Source organism: Microtus pennsylvanicus, chromosome 13 (genome assembly GCF_037038515.1).
Source record: "Microtus pennsylvanicus isolate mMicPen1 chromosome 13, mMicPen1.hap1, whole genome shotgun sequence".
In the NCBI taxonomy this organism is placed as follows: Eukaryota; Metazoa; Chordata; class Mammalia; order Rodentia; family Cricetidae; genus Microtus; species Microtus pennsylvanicus.
The window spans coordinates 46,856,039-46,874,157 of record NC_134591.1 but is presented as its reverse complement, the minus strand read 5'-3'; the positions used below and the strand labels follow the sequence as shown (position 1 = coordinate 46,874,157).

Below are 18,119 nucleotides of genomic sequence, written 5' to 3'. Positions count from 1 at the left end.
TACATTTTGATTCATGGTAGACACACAGTCACTGGTGGTCCCAAAAGATTTTATCACCTAGTTTTAGTGCATATGTGTATGAGCTCTCAAAAAATCACCTATGTTTAGTTCAGTACCCTATTTTTTAATTGGGTTATTTAGAATTTTAGTGTCTAATTTCTTGAGTTCTTTATATATTTTGGAAATCAGTCCTTTGTCTGGTGTGGGGTTGGTGAAGATCTCCCATTCAGTAGACTGCCTTTTTGTCTTATTGATTGTGTCCTTTGCTTTACAGAAGCTTCTCAGTTTTAGGAGGTTCCATTTATTTATTGTTGCTCTCAGTGTCTGTGCTACTGGGCTTATATTTAGGAAGTGGTTCCTTGTGCCCATGCATTGAAGACTAATTCCCACTTTCTCTTCTATCAGGTTCAGTGTGGTCTGATTTTTATTGAAGTCTTTAACAGAAGAATCTCAAATGGCCAAAAGATACTTAAGGAAATGTTCAACATCCTTAGCTATCTGGGAAATGCAAATCAAAACAACTCTGAGATACCATCTTACACCTGTCAGAATGGCTAAGCTTAAAACTATTAATGATAGCTTATGCTGGGGAGGATGTGGAGTAAGGGGAACACTCATCCATTGCTCGTGGAAATGCAAACTTGTACAACCACTTTGGAAATCAGTATGGCGGTTTCTCAGAAAATTGGGAATCAACATACCTCAGGATCCAGCAATACCATTCTTGGGCATATTCCCAAAAGATGCTTAATCATACTACAAAAGGTTTTGTTCAACTATGTTCATAGAAGCATTATTCGTAATAGCCAGAACCTGGAAAGAACCTTGATGCCCCTCAACCGAAGAATGGATAAAGAAAATGTGGCACATTTACACATTAGAGTACTACTCAGTGGCAAAAAAAAAAAACAATGACATCTTGAATTCTGCATGCAAATTGATTGAATTAGAAAACACTATCCTGAATAAGGTAACACAGACCTCCCCAAAAGAATATGGTATATACTCACTCATAAGTGGATACTAGCTATAAACAAAGGACATTGATCCTATAGTTCATGATCCTATTAGAAGCTAAACAATAAGGTGAACTAAAAGAAAAACATATATAGAACCACATGGAAATTGATAACAGACAAGATTGCCTGACAAAATTGGGAGTATGGGGGCGGGGGAGATGGGAGGGTAGAAGGGGAAGAGGCGGGGAGAAGGGAAGGGTTGAGAACTTGAGGGAATGGATAGTGGAGATGGAGGAAGGACAGAGATGAGAGTAAAGAAAGAGATATCTTGATTGAGGAAGCCATCATAGGGTTAGCAGAAATCTGGATCTAGAGAAATTCCACAAGAATGTCTCCTGCTGAGACCCTAAGTAATAGAGGAGAGGGGTCCCAATATTGACTTGCTTTGTATTCAGGCTGATGATTATCTTAAATATTATTGCAGAATCTTTATCCAACAAAAGATGGAAACAGAGGCAAAGATTCACAGTGGAGCACTGGATTGAGCTCCCAAGGTCCAGTTGAAGAATGGAAAGAATGAGAATTTGAGCAAAGAGGTTAGTTCATCCACCAAAACAGTTTACCTGAGATAATGGGAACTTACTAACTCCAGCTGGACTGGGAAGGAACAAGCATAGAACCAAACTAGTCCCTCTGAATGTGGTTGACAGTTACATGGCTGGGGCAGACTGAGGGGCCACTGACAGTGGTACTGGGATTTATCTTTACGCATGTGTTGGCTTTTTGGGATCCTATTCTCTTTGGATGTATACCTTGCTCAGGCTAGATATAGTAGGGAGAACCTTGGACCTTCCACAAAGCAATGTGCCTTACCCTATATTAGGATTAGATGGGGGTGGGGTGAGAGGGTGTATGGAAGGAATAGGAGGAGGAGAGGGAGTGATTATTTGGATTGGTATTTTTTTTAAAAAATCTAATAAAAAATAAAATCACCTATGATGGAATTTCTCAAAACATATTCTTAAAACTAAGAAATCTATTACTGTATTTATTGTCTCAGCTTGTTTCCTGAGATGGCTTCTCAGGTTAACAGTATGTCTTATGTAACATCACTCTCCTTCTCCACGTGGTCCACTAAATGACCCTTTAGTTTGGTTCAGAAAAATCATTTCTTACTTTCCCACCCTTTGAACTGTTATTGGCCCTAGAAAATTTTACTGCATCTCATGATTTCCATATATTCTGAATTGAGCTTCTAAATAGTCCTCCTTGAAATATCCTAAGGTGAGCCTACCTTACCATTTGCTTCCTATTAGCATGCTTATTGATACAACGTGTGCCCCAATTTTTAGTTCAAAACACAGGTCACAGATAAAAATGGAACCCACCAGATGGGAAGGATGTTAGGTAAAAGGAAGATACTTAGCAAAACATCTTAAAGGATAGAGAGCTCAGAGTATAAGAATATCATAATGATAAAACTTGGCTCTCAAGCATTTGTAACTCATGTACCTTCTATATTTCTCTCTCTCATAAGAAATATACTAAGAAGTGGGACTTACAGGTAGAACCCAATGTCACTAAACAAAGTCCATTTCACTACCCTAGCATGCCAGGAGCCCCAGAATTATCTTCGAGACCACTAATACATTAGTGTATTTACTTGGAATCTTTGGTGACTTTCAGTACCTCTGCTTTAAGGCACGATACAAAATTACAGAATGAACCATAAAACCAAATTATTATTTGCTTTTTCCTGTTTTACAGATCAGCAAAATAAGGGAATCTAGTGTATTTAATGAACAGAAAAACTTCCAATTCTGTTTTTCTTGGACAAAAAAAAATGAGGGAGACAAAAAGAGAAAATAATGCGATCCCCTTATGAAATGCCCTCATCCTGACACACAGAAGTTGGGAATTTGTTGTTTTGCATAGCAATGGTAGTATACAGGTAAGATTATGTTAAGCATCTCAAGACAATGAGAAGGATTACTTTGATGAGCCCTCTTCAATCATTAATACCCTTACAAGTGAAAGAAGAGACAGGTGAATGAGAACCAGTACACCAACGGAAAGGAAGCACAAACCAAGGAGCTTCTTGTGATGAAAAGGCACACCAGTGTAGTCTCTGGAGCCTTGACTAGAACACAGATCTGCGGATATCACCACCTTAGCCCTGTGAAACCTACTTTGGACTTTTAACCTCTAAAATTATAAGCCAATAATTTTGGCTTAAATCACCTAGTTTGAATATGTTTTCATATCAATGGCTAAAGATCAATATGCAATGGAAGATTAAAATCTCTATACCAGGAAACTAAAGTCAAAGAATAAACATAAAACCAGGAAGTGAGTGAGGGCAAAGAAAGCAAGCAACATCCAGTCAGCACTCCAGTTGCTTGGTTTCACTAAGAAACAAATTCAGAAGGTTGTTATCATGAGATGCTTCCATGACCTTTGTAGCACCTAGCAGACACCTTCTTTTCTCTTCAGTGACAATGTGATTCTCCAGAACTCTTTAAAGAGAGTCGTTTTAGTTCTCTTTATAATAACAACCATCTGTCTCAAACCTTATTCTCTTACTGCCTGGAGCCGTAGAAGCAAAGAATCACAAGTTCAAAAACAACACCCAAAATAATTATTACATGATTATTGCTAAGCATAATAATTATTTAAAGCTTATTTCTATTCACAATTTTAAAATTTGTGAGAGCATATAGTCTATATATAGTTGGATAGAACACAATTTTTCATAATTTGTATTCTACAAAACTTCATTGCAAGTTGCCATTTCAGTGTTTCAAAAGAGGGACCCCAAGCATGATGCTGGCCTTACCACACTCTGTCCAAGCTGCTCCCGGAAGAAATAATCCATGTTTCTTTTTTGGAGGCTGTCGAGGTAATGCTGGAAGCGAGTATATGTATATGGGTAGCAGTAAGCAAAATGGTAAATATCATCTTCTCGGTCAAAACAGAATGCAAAGGACATCACATAATTCTTCCTGTGTTCTGGGCAGCGGTAGTAGTAAACATTTTTTGGCGGCAGTCTTTGCCTATGAGACATAAACAAAGACAGTAGTTCAAGACTCAAAAGGTAGCAAACAGAAATGAATGTCGAGTAAATGTCAAGAACAACAATGTCAGGAACTAGGAGAATAGTAAAACTTCATGGGGTCAAAAACACGTGCTAAAAAAGCATCACTTTGTCATTTGGAAAATAAAAAAATAAGGAAGTATTTGTTACTTTCTATTTGGACCATTTACTATATGCCTAGGCATTGCGTGAAAATTTAGGAATACAACAGCAAATATTACAAACGAGGGCTTGGTCTTCATGGAGTATATATTCTCCTAGGAAAACAGCCATTGAACTTAAAATAGACAGTATAGTTACAGGTGATGTGGTGTTTTGAATAATAATGCCCCCATAGACTCATAGTTAAATGCTAGATCTGTAGTTGGTGGAACTCTTTGGGAAACATTAGGAGGTATAGAGTTGTTGGCGAAGGTGTGTCGCTGGGGGTGGAATTTGAGGTTTCAAAAGCCCATGCCGTTCCTAGTTAGTTTTCTTTCTTCTTTGTACTTATAGATGGAGTTACAAGCTCCCAGCTTCTGTTTCAGCTCCATACCTGCTTACCTGTTGCCATGGTCCCTCCCATGATGGCCATGCACTCTAACCATCCAGAACTCTGAGTCCCATATCAAATACATATTTTTTTAAAAAGTTATTTTGGTTATGGTGTTTTATTACAGCTATTTAAAAGTAACAAAGACAGGTGGTAAAAAATTCTTTAAGAAACACAAATGTTTAAGATGTGTGAGAAATCAATGAGTAGACATATTTTTCAGGGAAGTCAGGATTTGTTTTCTATTATAAGACTAAGTCATAGTTTTAAAGTAAACTAATATACATTGTGAATATTAAAGAGAAGGGAGCAAAATATTCAACTTCACTCTAAATTATTACTGTTATTTTCTACAGAGCATGATGTAAGACTAACTTTTAATATTTTATTAAATATTAGAACTTTTCATATATGAATATGTATATTGTAATAATATTCTTCCTTTATGCCCCTCCAACTCCTCCTGAGTCTACCTCTACCTCCTAGCCCTTTCCAACTTTGTGTCTTTGTTTTTAATATTCCATTCAGTCCAATTTATATTGCTCATATAAAAAGAGGTATGAAGGTATACAGAGAAGCACAGTTAAACTATTAGAACTATACCTATTAAGAAAATTAATTCTTTCCTAGCAGCCATTACCACCAAGCTCCTCAGATAGGGGTGGGGCTAAAACCATCCTCTCTGTTCCATCCAGCATGTTCCATGTTGACTGGCTTGATCTGTACAGCTCTTGTGAAAGCAACACAAGCTGCTAGAGTTTTGCTAATTCAATGGTCCTTTCATGTCCAGAAGACTGTTTTGCCATGGTTAGTCCTCTCAAGCCTTGGCTCTTTCCATCTTTCGGCCTTCTGTTTTCCTATGTTCTCTGAGTCTCTGGGTGAGGTATGATACAGATATCACACTTATGGCTGAGAACACCATACACATTCTTTCTGCACTTTGAATCATTATAAGTTGCTGTATTCATTTTTGTTTACCATCCAAAGAAGCTTCTCTGTTGAAGATTCGGGGTTATACTAATCATTAGTTTTATTTCCCATGAAAATATTTTGGTAAATACTGATTCAAAATGTGCTGTGTGAGTAGTAGTTTCCCTAATATACAATGTTCATACTTTAGTAAGGAACACTAGGAAACACATAGAAAAAATATTCTAGTAATAATACTACATCATTATGCCTGCCACTCTATAAAGCTACTGTATCATCATGTCTTATGGGAGCAACAGTTTGTACATTGTTGCCCTACAGAGAATGCCCCTCGTTTCTTTCCTTCCTACTCAAACAAAAGTCAGTTCAAACTGTACCTTTTCCATTATTTTACACTGTGAATTCTGGGCCAGTTCAATTCACACATTGTATAATAAATAGATCTTGCTCTTTTATTGGATGGCCTGAGAGTCTTATGTTTTTAGATGGGTCTAGAAGAGTTTTAAGAACAAAGGACACTTCTAGAAAACGATGACAGATGGTGAACAATATAAGACTCGTCTCCCATGGGTTGGCATTTAGTAGAAAAGCCAAGTGGCAAAGACTGCAGACAGGAGGAGGAAAGTGTAGGAGGTGAGGTCAAGAACATCAAGAATGGTGCTGACTTTATGCAGAGCAGCCTGTAAAAACTGCTGAATCTCAGATCCACGAACATGGTAAAGATTAGTGTTAAAATGTTAACTTGACAAACTACCTTGAGTGCTTACCATCTGGGCAACTATAGAAAGATTATCTTAAGTACATTATTCAAAGTGAAAAATTCCCACTCGCTGTGGGTGGCATCATCCTCTAGGCCAGGGATCCTGGACTGTTGAAGAGTGCAGAAAGCATGTATGCATGTGTTGCTTTCTTCTTTTGACTGTAGATGTATTGTGAAAAGCTATTTTAAGTTATTTTTATTGTTTTTATTGAGCTCTATATTTTCTCCCCTCCCCTTCTACCCTCTCTCATGAATACCATGCTCCCAATTTACCCAGGAGATTGTATCTTTTTATACATCCCATGTATATTAGATCCATGTATGTCTCTCTTAGGGTCCTCTTTGTTGTCTAGGTTCTTTGGGGTTGTGGATTGAAGGCTGGTTTATCTTTACTTTATGTCTAAACGCCACTTATGAGGTAGTACATGTGATAATTGTCTTTCTGGATCTGGGTTACCTCACTCAATATGATGTTTTCTAGATCCATCCATTTGTCTGCAAATTTCAAGGTGCCATTACTTTTCCAACAGTGCAATACTCCAACAGTGTATTTTTCCTTATCCGTTCTTTGGTTGAGGGACATTTAGGTTGTTTCCAGGTTCTGGCTATGACAAACAAAGCTGCTATGAACATAGTTGAGCAAATGTCCTTGTTGTATTATTGAGCACCCTTTGGGTATATACCCAAAAGTGGTATTACTGGGTCTTGAGATAGGTTGTCTCCTAATTTTCTGAGAAATCTCCATACTGATTTCCAAACAGGCTGTATCAGTTTTCATTTGCACCAGCAATGGAGGAGTGTTCCCTTTACCCCACAACCTCTCCAGTACAAGTTGTCATCAGTGTTTTTGATCTTAGCCATTCTGACAGGTGGAAGGAAGATGAGTCTCAGAGTTGTTTTGATTTGCATTTCTCTGATAGCTAAGGGTGTTAAGCATTTCCTTAAGTATATTTCAGCCATTTTAGATTCTCCTGTTGAGAGTCCTCTGTTGAGGTCTGTACTGCATTATTTTTATTGAGCTCTACATTTTTCTCTGCCCTCTCTGCCTTTCCCCTCCCCTTCAACCCTCTCCCAAGGTCCCCATGCTCCCAATTTACTCAGGAGATCTTGGCTTTTTCTACTTTCCATGTAGATTAGATCTATGTATGTCTTTCTTAGGGTCCTCATTATTGTCTAGGTTCTCTGGGATTGAGATTGTTGGCTGGTTTTATTTTACTTATGTGTACATGTGATAATTGTCTTTCTGGGTATGGGTTACCTCATTCAATATGCTGTTTTCTAGTTCTATCCATTTGCCTGCAAAATTCAAGATGTCATTATTTTTTCTGCTGTGTAGTACTCCATTGTGTAAATTTACCACTTTTTTTTTTTATCCATTCTTCGGTCAAGGGGCATTTAGGTTATTTTCAGGTTCTGGCTATGACAAACAATGCTGCTATGAACATAGTTGAGCAAATGTCCTTGTGGCATGACTGAGCATCCTTTGGATATATACCTAAAAGTGGTATTACTGTGTCTTGAGGTAGGTTGTTTCCTAATTTTCTGAGAAATAATCCCACTGACATCTAAAGGGGTTATACCGGCTTGCATTCCCACCAGCAATGCAGGAGTGTTATTTTTACTCAACATCCTCTCCAGCATAAGTTGTCATTAGTGTTTTTGATTTTGGCTATTCTTACAGGTATAAGATGGAATCTCAGAGTTGTTTTGATTTGCAGTTCTCTGATGAATAAGGATTTTGAGCATTTACTTAAGTGTCTTTCACCCATTTTAGATTCCTTTGTTGAGAGTTCTCTGTTTTGGTCTGTACCCATTTGTTTTCTTGGATTATTTGTTCTTTTGATGGGCAGTCTTGAGTTCTTTGTATATTTTGGAGGTCAACCCTCTGTGTGATGTGGGGTTGGTGAAGATCTTTTCCCATTCTGTTGCCTTATTTTTGTCTTATTGTCCCAGTCCTTTGCTTTACAGAAGCTTCTCAGATTCAGCTGGTTCAATTTATTAACTGTATTAAAGGTTTATAGAGAAGGCACAGGTGAAAAGGCAAAAGCAGCGAGGAATTGTTTCTCTCAGTATCTCTGCTACTGGGGTTATATTTAGGACTTGGTCTCCTGTGCCAACGCATTCAAGGCTACTCTCTCTTCAATGAGGCTCAGTGTGATTGGTTTTATGTTGAGTTCTTTGATTCATTTGGACTTCAGTTGTGTGCATAGCAATAGATACATATCTATTTGCATCCTTCTACATGTTGACATCCTGTTATGCCAGCACCATTTGTTGAATATGCATTCTTTTGGGCTCCTAGTTTAAATTCCTGATGTCTTAACTTTCCATGCCATATTTGACTATGACTTTGAACTATGAGTTAAAATAAACCTTTCTTCCTTAAGTTGCCTTTGTCAGAGTACTTTATCATAGCAATAGGAAAAGAAAATCAGACAAATGATCTAACATGGTAGTGTTATCTTGCAAGTTATTATCTAATTTTGTGTGTGTGTGTGTGTGCACGCGCACGCGCGTGTGTGTGTGTGTTTATGTGTTTTATGCCTACTAACTGGTTAAGGTGGGAGGTGAGGCTATGAATTGGCTTGGGTTTTTAGTGTTCTGAAGAGACATCATGGCCATGCAACTGTTATAAAGAAAACACTTAATTGCCATGACATGACTTTCAGAGGTTCAGTTCATTATCATCATGATGGGTTGCAGGGTGGTATGCAGGCAGATGTAGTGGTGGAGCTGAGAGTAATATGTCGGGCAGTCAACAGGAAGTTGGCTGACAGTCTTACTGAGGGAAGCTTGAGCAAAGATAACCTCAAATACCCCTCCCCCCCATAGTAGCACATTTTTCCTCCAACAAGGATATATCCATTGCAACAAAGTCACACCTCCTAATGCCTCTCTCTATGAGATTATGGGAGCCAATCACATTCAAGCTACAACAGTCTGCGAGATTTTTTTCTGTAAGAACAGAGATGACATAGCACTGATGTTTATCCATATATTTGACTCTATTTGACTTAGGTATTAAATATTCTAACATCTGATTATCTTAGAAAACAAGTAGAGGAAATGGCAGGACATGACATCTAAGATGAATAGGAACATGAAGTTGCTGAAGAACAGCACAGTATGGAAAATACACAGCTCAAGCCAAAAGGAATTGAAATATTCATTTAAAATTCAGTGATCGTATCAGAGGATACCCAGAGTTGTATTTAGATCCACCAAAGGCATTCATTTGCTGCCTATTCCCAAGAACATGAAGTAACAATCTTTTTATAAAGTCTTTAAGACAAATCTGCTATGTACTCCTTCTAACCAGATCACTATCCTGAACCTTCCTATATTGAAACTCTGGAGCCACTGGTGATGAGGTATAGAAGTAATGGCCTGGAAAGTGGGCAGGGAACAAAGAGTAAAGATATTTTCTGATGCTTCTATGTATGGACTATAGGAGAATGAGAAATAAACACTCCCCTTAAGAGTATCAGGTCTCAGTTGATAGTTTTACTATAAAATATTAAAGTATTGGGTTCTAAGTGATGACAAGAGAGGTGAAGGAAAAAGGAAACAAAAAGGATGAGATTATTAACTACAACATTTAGTTCAAGAAGAGAGTGTGAATGATGGAAAGGCTTTTAGAGAAGGTGCAGGTGAAAAGGCAAAAGCAGAGAGGGAATAACAGTGCAGGAATGCTGGTATCAAGAAAATGTGTGCTCCACAATTGTATGTGGTTGAAGATGCAAGAATAGGAGGGTGAGAAGGAAGTTAGCCCTAAGACTTTGAATTAATATTTGAAAAGAAAGCTAGTGAAAGAGTTTTGAGGTCTCCATGCAGTGATGGTTACTCCAGGTCCTGGCTAAGATCTGAGTAAGAGTCTCCTGGAGCCCTAGGTTTAGCACATGTTACTATGCAGGCAATGCCTATAGCCACAAAGTCCCTCGGGTTATGACATCATTTCCAACTATTTGCCAGTCAATCCAACCAAGGCCTGCAGTTTAATTACAGTCCTCCTATATTTCTGATCTTCCACCCAAGTTTAATAGTTGTTTATGAGAGGCTGTTGTCTCTACTGAATTTGTTAATTTTTAATCAGAATTCATGTGCTTACAGATATTCTGATTTCTGTCCTGGGTGGGTGAGAATGCTTGATCTGATTGGCAGAGTGGAGGTAATGGGTCCTCCAGTAATCATTCAAGAAAGCTGAGACCATGTTTGGGGCTTAGATTTTCTAGGTGCCACCAAGGATACACCAGAAACCTGCTTGAGAAGGGCTCATCAGTCAAGTAATGCAGGGAATAAAGGCAAGGGAGTAAGACAAGGAAGGAAACATGCCTTTCTCCCTTGGAATATACTTCTGGTTTTGTCCTGTTTTTCTTCTTATGTTCTCATGCCTTTGGCATTGTGTTAGCTGTTTTATACACATTTAACACTCACAAGCATCTTATGAGGTGTGGGTTTATTACCATCCCCTTTGCAGAGACAAGAAAATGAAAACTCAAAGAGGCAAAAAGCTTCTCAAAGACCCACGTTTAGTAAGTATCCCAGGTTGTACTATAGTATTCTAGTATGATTTTCTCTGTGTACATACAGCACTGACAATCTGCCGGACCATTCTAAATATTTTGTAATGAACTGGCTCCTTAACTTTGCACAGTATTCTAAACTTACTCCTCCTAACTAAAAGTGATGAAAGGGATAATATAACTGAAGCCCTTCTTGAGGGAAGCAGGCTGTCTGCAACTCTCCAGGAGCCCACTGGAATGAAATTATCCAAGATCCTGTCCTTTTAGAGACCCAGGAAAAGTCTAAACATTGATGTGTATGCTCTTAGGACTGAGAATAAATGTTTATCAGCTCTGAGAAGAAGCCATCATTTGAAGTCCATCCAGATAATACAAGTAGACACATAATGCATAAGGGAAGTACATAGATCTCATTCCAAGACTCAGTAGTATATGCAGGTGGGGGACTGTTTGCACATATACAGACATATACACATGCATGCATATATATACATATATACACACACACACATATACATCTCAGACTCCCACAAACATTCTCTGTGCTGCTCTATTATACCCAGTATCTCATTTCACCCACTTTTCTTCACCATTATACTGAGCTCCCTGAGGGAAGGGCCCATAGAGTCCTGACTGTTACTACTCCGGGACCTATGCAGAATTTTACATAGATCAAGTGGTAAAAACAAGTCATAAATTGAATAAATGAATACATTTATAAATAAATAATTTCAGCCTCCCTAACATAAGTACATTGTGCCATCTCCATGTGAAACTTAGGACCATGTTCTAGATAGATGATGTTTTCATGTTCTCTTTATAATGTATTCCTTCTAATTGTAGTTGACATTGTCATATATTTCTATAACATATAGTCTCCGTGTTATAGAGAAGTCAAGTTCAAGTCAAATAAACTTTATTTTTGACTCTTCATCAGCAACTCCACAGTGTAGTAAATGTTATAAATACTTAATGTAGACACTGTTGTTTTTGTGATTTATCTCAAAATTTCCAGAAGCTAACACAATGCCTGACCCTGGAGAAATCAATACATGCTTGCTAATGAGTGAATTTGGGATTTAATAGTGCATGAATGAAGAGGAAGGCAAAAATTTCCCTCCCATTTATCATCTTCTCTGCATTCTCTTGAAATCCACTGACTAAATTTTCAAAACGTCCTTTTAGAGGCTACTAGGACATATAGAAAATGAGAAACTCAGGGCCCAAGTGTATAAATTGCTCTAAATTTATATTCTCAAATTCTCCTCAGGACCCTGAAGGATAGCATTTCTAATTTCCTCTCCAGTGAAGCAGAAAGTGCCTGCTTGCATATATAAACTCTAAGTTTGGGGTCTTTCTTGACAGCAGGCAATTTTCTCTTCAAGCTAACAGAACAGGAAGCAGTGAAGAACCAGGCTCGTGCTTCATCTATGATACACATGGCTTTTCTTTCCTCTGTGTTTGTCTGGAATGACTGAGACCACCATGCTGTAAGTCCTGGCAGAGGTATTCAACATAGCATCACCAGGTAATTCAGATACCCGCAAATGCCACACACAGCAATCCTGTATGCTATATTGTGCTGTATGTTGTACACTACTGTCTGACTATAAGTCCATATTTTTTCTGCCACAGCAAGCCCATGCTACCTCACATTTGCACAGTTGTGCTGCTAGCCTCCTGGTCCCTTCATTCATTTATCCTCGGTCACAAACCAATTCGGTCTCCACTTCCTTGTTACATTCGAAACTGAGATAAGTTTCCGCTCCTTTTCCTTTTATGAGGGCAGCAGGATATCTCAAATTTGGTCTATGCTACACATGGCCTTTCTTCTGGGTTTTGCTGCAAGGATTGAGTCCATCATCTAGTTAGAACCAGTTGTTCTCTGCCTTGTCCCCTCACGTGTCTGGCATAGCGAGACACCTGGCATAGATACCCATATTATAAATCGACTCTTCCTGGACAAATGGAACTCATTCCTCCTAACGCCAACACTATCTTCTCCCAAATAATTATAATGCCCCTGTCACCGGCAGGCCCACTCTTATCTCTTCTCTCTGCACTTTGTCACAGCTAATCTCTCTGAGACACTGGGAGGGAGAGAAAGAGCGTGAGGCAGTGATCAGACACAGGCAACACAGTTTTACACCCCCGTGTCTAATCAGATTACCATTTTATCAGCTAATGGACATGACGGGTGGGAGGAGAGGGGCAGTGTTACATATTGCCAGTTGAATTTATGATAACAAAAAGATGCTGCTCCTTTCTTGAATTAACCTTTTTGTCCTATACACTGTATTTATTTTTCAGTTTATTTTATAACATCGGGATTTTTTTTTTTAAAAAAAATTTATCTCTGCCTTCTGGTGAAGGACACCCACACACTGTGGCAGCAGCTGCTTCTATTAATTCCAAGTCATTAGAAAATTAAAATTAAAACCAATTATTTTGGCTGGTTAAGAGCCAGAGAGGAGCTGAGAATTATTATTTTCATGGTCATAGACAGCAACAATATTCCTACCTGTGGCTGGCTGCTGGAAAAATGCCAACCCATATGAAAACTATAGGGACCATGCCAGAAGAGGCTCTGAGCTAGAAACTTTATCTCCCTCCTCTAATTCTGAGAAACGGCAAGATGATGATCCAGACGGGGTTGGGTTGAGTCCAGCCTCTTGAATTCTCACCTAATTTGACCTTTTGCATGAAATGCGGTCTCTACTCACTTCTTATATCCATTTATAGTGTTGAAAAACTCTTAGGTGAAGTAGACTGTATTTCCAGACCTGTTATTTGCTGAGTCTGAGACAGTGTATGAGGCAGGAGCATAATGCTGTCTTTTTTTTTTAAATGCTTTTATTGTTGTTGTTGTTGTTTGCTTGTTTGTTTTTTCGGGACAGAGTTTCTCTGTGTAGCCCTAGCTGTCCTGGAACTAGCTCTTGTAGACCAGGCTGGCCTTGAACTCATAGAGATCTGCCTGCCTCTGCCTCCTAAGGGCTGGAATTAAAGGTGTGCACCACCATGGCCCAGCAATGCAGTCTTCTTAAGCTAGAGTCGTAGGGCCATGGCCTCACTGTTTCAGGACCAGGACAAGTGAGATTTTAAAAGAACCAACATCTATGCTCAATACCAGCTCTGTCCACCTTTAGAAATGTAATCATTGTATAGGAGGTGCTAACTCACTCCCATTACTTATCAGTCATACATACAGCATTGAACCTGGGCTTTCTCACCTCTAAAATGAAAATGCTATCACGGATTGGCTGTGAAGAATAGAGACTGACATGCAGGAGCTCAGTAAATGGTACCTAAGATTTTCATCACGCTACAAGAAAAATAGTGCCGGGCCCTGTCTTTTCCTAAAACAATGAATTTTAGGTTCATGCTAGTGATTTCAGTTCATGAAAGAGCAGGGTAGACCACAGTAGGGGACCTAGAAAAAGTGACATGGAGCCAAACTAATGTTAACTATTTCTCTTTCTTTCCAGGTTCAGTGTGCCCAATAGTATAATTTTGTTCAGGTCATCCTCTATCATGGGAAAAAGTTATGTTCAAACAGAGGATGGCAGCTACCTCCTTTAGCCCCCAATTGTGGTAGAGCAGGGTATTCAGAGGTGCTACCTGTGCTGGTAGTTATTACCAGACAACTGTTCTATGGCCCATTCTTCAGACACCAAGGTCACTAGTTGGCGATATCTATACACACCACAATCCTGTATCTGGATAATAGAATTCTCAATATAATTGTATGTAAATGCAAAATTATGGTTTATTTATTTGATTACATGCCAAAAATGTTCATTTTCTTTTACCAGTAATGAATTAAAAATATAAGCATGTATATGAATATATTTCCACATCTTGTGACTACAGTTATGAAATATTAGCTGTATAAAATGACTAAGTATTTCTGATCTACCACAGGAAAGAAGTCACAAATCTGAGGAATCATCTGTGTCCTCCATTTTAGCAGCAGTTTTTATAAGATAGGCCCCAAAGTGCAACTTGTACATTTAAAAGCAAAGCATAAAAGGAAAAGCACTGGAATTATTTTAGAATAATTTATTTTATGATAATTTTATTTTAGAATAAACATGTACTTCTGATGTTGTACAATATGGTCTGTTCCTTAGAAAGCACAGCTATTCTAAACTAATTTTGACCATTTCCAACTCCAAGCATGAAGTGGAAGCTGAGCAATGTCTTTGTCAATAAGGAAGAACTAAATGAACCCAGCAGTTTAATATCAATGTCAGTCAGATATCTCAAATAGCATTATTTAACAAAATTCCAGTCTAAATCAATTATTTTATCCATCTAATGGAAAACTTTTGGAACTTCATTATCTGGAAAATAGACTACCTCCTTAGTTGAAACGATACAGCTATTTCACTAGGAAGTCACTAAATACAAATTTATTTTGTTAGGATAGTGTGAATAAAAACTTTGGCTTGAAAACAATGCTCATCATAAATCAGAAAAGCCATGAAGCAGAGATTCATTCTTAGACAGTTTGAGGTATTCAATTTATAATTGAATCTGAATATCCTTCCATTTTCTATCTTCAAAATATAACTTATAATTGTCAAAATATATGAAACAAAATGTAAATATACAACTTTCATAATTGGTAATCATTACAAGATACATAGATGCAATTTTGAAATTAATTAGTTTGTAAAAGCGCCAATGTAGTAAAAACAATTTTATTCTTAAAGACTATTTTTAAAACATACAAAATTTTATGTTTAATTCTCTCATTCACTTTAAGTTGTGACAATAAATTACATGGTCTTCCTATCCATCTACCAGCTTGAGTCCTGCTCTTGCATGTCTGAAAATGATCTCAGGTTCAACCTAATTAAAAGTGATCTCCTGTCATCCACTAAACTGGGGGTTTGAAAAGTGTTTCCATCACAGTAGGAAGTTCCCGTTTTCATGTGCCCAATTAGATAAAGCAAAAACATGGGTTGGCCTTAATTTCTTCTTTCTATTCTTCAGCAAAAAGTCCTGTTTTGTTAATTTTAAAATAAATTAAAGTGGTGAGAATAAATATTGCCTGATTTCTTCCAATATTGAATCCCTCTAGACATTTAGAAAATGTACTTTTAATCATATTCAGTAGCATGCTATAGCAGAACAGAACTTGTAATGGTAAAGAATGATAAAAAAAATCAGTGTATGAACGTAAGTCAATGATAAGTATAATGGGTACAAACGGAAATGAGAGTTGTGAGTGTAATAAAGCAGGAATATGGTCACAGAGGTAGTCCTGTAACAGAAAGAGAGTATGGAAAGAAGCAGAAGAATTGGTAGAAATAGCAAACACAAAGGTCAAACAACAGGAATAAGCTTTGGGGTGCCTCTGAAACATCCAGTGGGAATTAATAGGAATCAGTGAGGTGGACACTGGCAGAATTTAGTTAGAGAGTAGAATAGAGGATGCAATAACGGAGTGGATATTAGGAAGAGTTTTTTTGTGGGGGTATTGAAAGCAAATTCAGTGGGGCAGCTAGTGCAGTTGTCTAGGCAAGATACAATGACGGGTTGGAGAAGGGTTGAAGCTGTGAAGAAAGTAAGAAGTTCTAGAACTTGGAACGGCTTTGCAGGTAAAGAGCTTTGGCTGTGTTGATGGATTGGATGTGAAATCTGGAAGCAGAAGTAGGATCAACCACCATACTAACTATTTTATGGCTTGATAGCTTTTACTGAAAATTTTACATCTCACATCTCACTGAGGTCTTTAAATTCTCCAAAAGATTTAAATTTATCTATCTCCAAAAGATATCTCCAATCTGTTTGGTTGTCAGTATTTCCATACTTTTACTAATATCCTGAGAAAGTCCCCAACCAACCCTGCTTCTTTTTTCCCACCCTCTCCCCAGTCTGTTCTCTATATAGCCTTTTTAAAATTTAATTGGATCTTGTCACTTCCTGGATTGCAAATCCTTCACAATTTCCAATTATGCTGGAATGAAATCCAAACCCTAGCTTTTTACTTCTTCAGACAAACTGAGTTCATAGTTCATCGCAGTGACTCCAAAGACTTCTGTTTACTGTGTGTTCTTCTACACACTAACTCTTGCCTCACTGCTCTAGACTTTTGGTTTTGTTTCATTTGAGGTTTGAGACAGGGTTTCTCTGTGTGTAGCCTAACTGGCCAAGAACTTGCTATGTACACCAGGCTACCAGCCATCCTCCTGCTTCTGTGTTGTGCCTCTCTAGTGCTGAGATTACAGGCATATGCCACTATACTCAACTTTTCTATAAGTACTCGGGATTGAATTCTTATTTTTTTCTTTTATTTCACCTAAATTAGAGTCTGTTCTTTCTTATAGCAACTATGTTCTTTCCCTCAGAATGTTGCTGCAACTTATAATTCTATATCCATTCTGTTTGCTTATATCCAGTTGCATTTGTAACTAGTTCAGAATTTCTTTGTGAGTAGGAATAATACCCATGTTTAGGTTGACAGTGAATCTGACCCCGTATTTGACACCGTTATCCGAATGAAGTAAATACATGCTGGCTATGGAGCAGGGTCAGAGGAGAAGAAGGATGACAATGGCCTGTTAGCCCCACAATGGGCTTAAGGGTTCCCAGAGTAGTAGGTTGGAGTGGCTATGGGATGGAAAGGGGTTCTAAGCTTTTTCAAGAGATTTTCCCCTGAGTTTTTCATAGTGCTTCTCTCAGAAGCAATAAAGACATTAGTCACCCAAGAAAAGTTCCTTTCTGCTCCTGTACTGTGGCATTGACCCATATAACAAAGGGCGTTGGTTTCCTTCTGGAATCTTCCTGCTTCTCTTCCCAGGCCACTGAGGTAGAATCTATTAAGCAAAGCGATTCATTGTCACTAAATTCTACTGGATAAGGAATCACTGTGGGATATTTAAGGGCTGTTGGAGAGAAGGTCAAGATCTCATCACAGTACCTGTCGACACAGAATGCTTATAAATGGTCCCGTTTGACTAACTCCAACCAAGAATTGGTGAATCAAGAAGCGCAAGTAGTCAGACCCTAAGTCTTCTGCTTGAAGCCAGCAATACTAGTTTATTATTGCCCCATTCAACAACCTCCTCCAGAGCAGGCCTAAGCCAGTGACCGCTGCATGACCAGACCCAGGCCAGTGACCTCTGCAGGAGCAGGCTCAAAACAGGGACACCTGCAGAAGGCCCGAGCCAGTGACCTCTGCCGAAACAGGTCCAGGCCAGCAAGGTCTGTGGGAGCAGGCTCGAGACAGGGACACATGCAGGAGAAGTCCCAAGCCAGGAACCTCTGCTGGAGCAGGCCTGAGCTAGTGACTTCCATAGGACCAGCCCTGAGT

At 38.5% G+C, this 18,119-nt stretch overlaps 1 protein-coding gene across 2 annotated transcripts in view; it reads right to left on the bottom strand.

Moving 5' to 3' along the window:
- LOC142834369 (BEN domain-containing protein 5) overlaps positions 1 to 18,119 on the bottom strand; it is a 1,100,005-nt gene that overhangs the window by 476,924 nt on the left and 604,962 nt on the right. For both annotated transcript variants that reach the window (XM_075946804.1, XM_075946803.1), the window contains exon 5: positions 3,796 to 4,012. In XM_075946804.1, coding sequence (XP_075802919.1) covers positions 3,796 to 4,012 — 217 coding nt within the window. The remainder of the gene's footprint in view (positions 1 to 3,795; positions 4,013 to 18,119) is intronic.